The sequence below is a fragment of the Sinocyclocheilus rhinocerous genome, unplaced genomic scaffold (genome assembly GCF_001515625.1).
Source record: "Sinocyclocheilus rhinocerous isolate Xijiao unplaced genomic scaffold, SAMN03320098_v1.1 scaffold621, whole genome shotgun sequence".
NCBI lineage: Eukaryota > Metazoa > Chordata > Actinopteri > Cypriniformes > Cyprinidae > Sinocyclocheilus > Sinocyclocheilus rhinocerous.
In genome coordinates, this window is record NW_015639806.1 from 151431 (window position 1) to 154687 (window position 3257).

The 3257-nt window shown below is 39.5% G+C and overlaps 1 protein-coding gene across 1 annotated transcript in view; it reads right to left on the bottom strand.

The window, feature by feature from the left end:
- Positions 1-1971: 1971 nt before the first annotated feature.
- Positions 1972-3257, bottom strand: part of LOC107752166 (exportin-2-like) — a 15244-nt gene continuing 13958 nt past the window's right edge. Inside the window, exons 24-25 of the mRNA XM_016568056.1 lie at positions 2819-3050; positions 1972-2670 (exon numbers count right to left, since the gene is read on the bottom strand). Of these exons, the coding sequence (XP_016423542.1) occupies positions 2581-2670; positions 2819-3050 (322 nt within the window). The 3' untranslated portion in view covers positions 1972-2580. The remainder of the gene's footprint in view (positions 2671-2818; positions 3051-3257) is intronic.

The following is a 3257-nucleotide window of genomic DNA, read 5'->3' on the forward strand; positions in this document are numbered from 1 at the left end:
ACACAACTGATAAGAAAAAACTAAGAAGAAACATGTTATTTCAACAAACAAACAAAAAACTATGAAGTGTCATGCAGGGAATTCTGGGAGTGTCAATTTACGGTTTGTCACTGTAAATTATACAATGACTTTCTTTTTCACTTCCAAAAACCGTATTTTTAACAGTATTTTACTGTAAAATTACGTTAAATATAATTACATTTATTCACCGAATATATTATGGAAACTTGCTGTTAACCAATTAAGAGGTTTTTACTGTAGCATTTTTACAGTCTTTTACTGTTAAAATCAATCATTTTTTAAACTATAGTTCAAATGTTGTTTTTCTGCTCATTGACAGCTTGCAGCATATACAGCAGAAAAACAGTTTTACCGCGCAGCTGGTACAAAAACCAACATATACAACAACTAAAAGTCCACGATCTTTGTAAATCCGTTTATCTTTGAAATTTGTGCACACATATAAACACTTGAACTATTGAAGAAAATCATAGATAATGCATATATGGTATATATTTGTGTCAATTCTAGGGCTGCCTCTGACTAAAGATTCTTCTAGTCGACTAGTCATTCATTTAAGCCATCAGTCGACTAATTGCACATTTATATTAATTTAATTAATTACAGCCCTGACTTCATGTTTTACTCAGAAATACTTTTAACTATAAAACTAATCAAAGATGGAAATTGACTCCTAACAAGGCTCATATTTTGCGCAAATCTGCCAAATTTCTGGACCATGCAACAGATTGCAACTGTGGGTCAGTTGAGTCATCTCTCAGAATGAGGATCTCGTGAAGCAGCGCAGAAATGCTTTTAGGGAGAAGCTCCAGTGCTCGTTCAGGAATTTTGAAAGCTTCAGCAGATGTTATAGTACCAGTCTATCATCAGTATTCTGCAGATCATCATACTGCTCTTACTATTAGCAAAATCTGTTGACCTTAGCAATCTTTGTTGCAGTATATGCCAGTGGTGAGCATACAAAAATGGGAAAAAGCACTTTAAGGTTTTTTTTCTCTCTCCAAAATTTGCATTAAAGATTTTGTATGGTTCCGTTCCAGCGATACTGGAAACTCAATATGGTTGTTCAATTGTACACATATTCAGTGGTCAAAAACCAAATGTGGGTCACTTTGCATACAGATGATATGTTTTTCTTTTAAAGAGTAATGTCTGAAGAACAAATAATGTTGAAACTAGATATGCATCTTGTTTCCCTCGGTCAAAACAACTGCACTGAACATGACCTTTGTTCATCTTCAGAACACAAATTAAGATTTTTGATCAAATCCGAGAGCTTTCTGACCCAATACATGACTCCTGACTATAGTACCAGTCTATCATCAGTATTCTGCAGATCATCATACTGCTCTTACTATTAGCAAAATCTGTTGACCTTAGCAATCTTTGTTGCAGTATATGCCAGTGGTGAGCATACAAAAATGGGAAAAAGCACTTTTAAGGTTTTTTTTTTCTCTCCAAAATTTGCATTAAAGATTTTGTATGGTTCGGTTCCAGCGATACTGGAAACTCAATATGGTTGTTCAATTGTACACATATTCAGTGGTCAAAAACCAAATGTGGGTCACTTTGCATACAGATGATATGTTTTTCTTTTAAAGAGTAATGTCTGAAGAACAAATAATGTTGAAACTAGATATGCATCTTGTTTCCCTCGGTCAAAACAACTGCACTGAACATGACCTTTGTTCATCTTCAGAACACAAATTAAGATTTTTGATCAAATCCGAGAGCTTTCTGACCCAATACATGACTCCTGACATGGTTTTTGACCAATCCTTCCTGAATGCATTGATCTGTGAAATACACTAGATCAGCTTTAGCGAAACAGGCGAGCACAATACAGGGATTGTGGTCCTCAGCTCACCGTCATGTGTAAGATCCTCAGGCACATAAACCTCAAGATGAGGAACAAATACAAACGTGAACCAACATGTTAAACAAGTGCTTCATTTTATTTATTAACGACTAGAGCAGCAAAACAGCAAAAAGACAAAACATGGTGAATGACAAGCAACATGAGACATTTGACAAATTTTTCTGCTTTGCAAAACAACTCGTTTATACAGTAAAAACATCTCCAAAACTACAGGAAAAAGAACAAACGGAAAACGCTTTCCCCATTGATTTTACAGATGCCGCCAAATGTCTGCCAACTCCCAAGTGCTGTTCAATGTTTGTAAAAGGCGACATTTCAAAATACTGCCGAATGTATGGTTGGGTGAGACGCCAAACTAAACATTAAGAGAACATACCGAATGGACTCCAAATTATACATAAGAAAAGCCAACATCAGCAGAGGCCACCCAGTGAGATGATCAGCACCCCTCTACCCAAGCATCACCACTGCTTTCCAAACATTATTCCCTGCTCGGTCCCATTCATCGCACACAAATCATTAAAACAATTTCTTAGAAATCCCTTCTGTCTGGCCATGTATCACTGGGTGGTACATCTCCGCTCATGTTGAGTCCACTGGTCGTCTCTTTTTTTGGTTGGATCAGTTTGGGTTTCTTGAGAGCGCCAGAGATCCCCTTTCTTGGCGATAAGGGGTCTGGGCTACAGCAGCTGTACAGTGGCCGCCTGAAGGTAACCCTGCAGGAACTGAAGAGCTTCTGCTGGCAGACTGGTGCTCAACATGGAGGGCACCTGTTAAAGACGACATTTAGTTACTTCAACAGCTCAGCAGGTATTCTGGATATGCAGCTCTCTAGGTCTGGAGACCAAGCATGCTTCTGTCATGTTCTCAAGTCATTTTAGTGATTATATCAGCATTCTTCTCGTGAGTGATACTCACCCTTCCAGGACAGGCGGTGGAGAGTTTGTGTAAGGACTGAGCTAGGAGGATTTTGGGATTGCTGACAGCGTCTCCGATGGGGTCATGCTCTTTCTTGCCTGCAAAAGCAAGCTGTGAGAAAGCGGTCTGGTACCCTGGAGTGTCCTCTATGTCTATGAAATGCTCATCGTCTGGGATGCTGTCGTCTTCTGGTAACTCGAACAGACCAATCAAAGCCTGCAACAAAGGAGTCCTAAAGAGCAAAAGCAGACTTTTCTCACCACATGTTCATGATTAAGGCCCAATCCCAATTCTACCCCTTAGCCCTTCCCCTTTCCCCTACCCCTCGGTTTCGCGCGTTCATGTGAAGGGGTAGGGGTGTCTCGATTCTCTTTTGGTTGGAGGGGTAGGGGTAAGGGGAAGGGCCAGATAGCCCTTCAAACGAAGATTTTTCGGGACC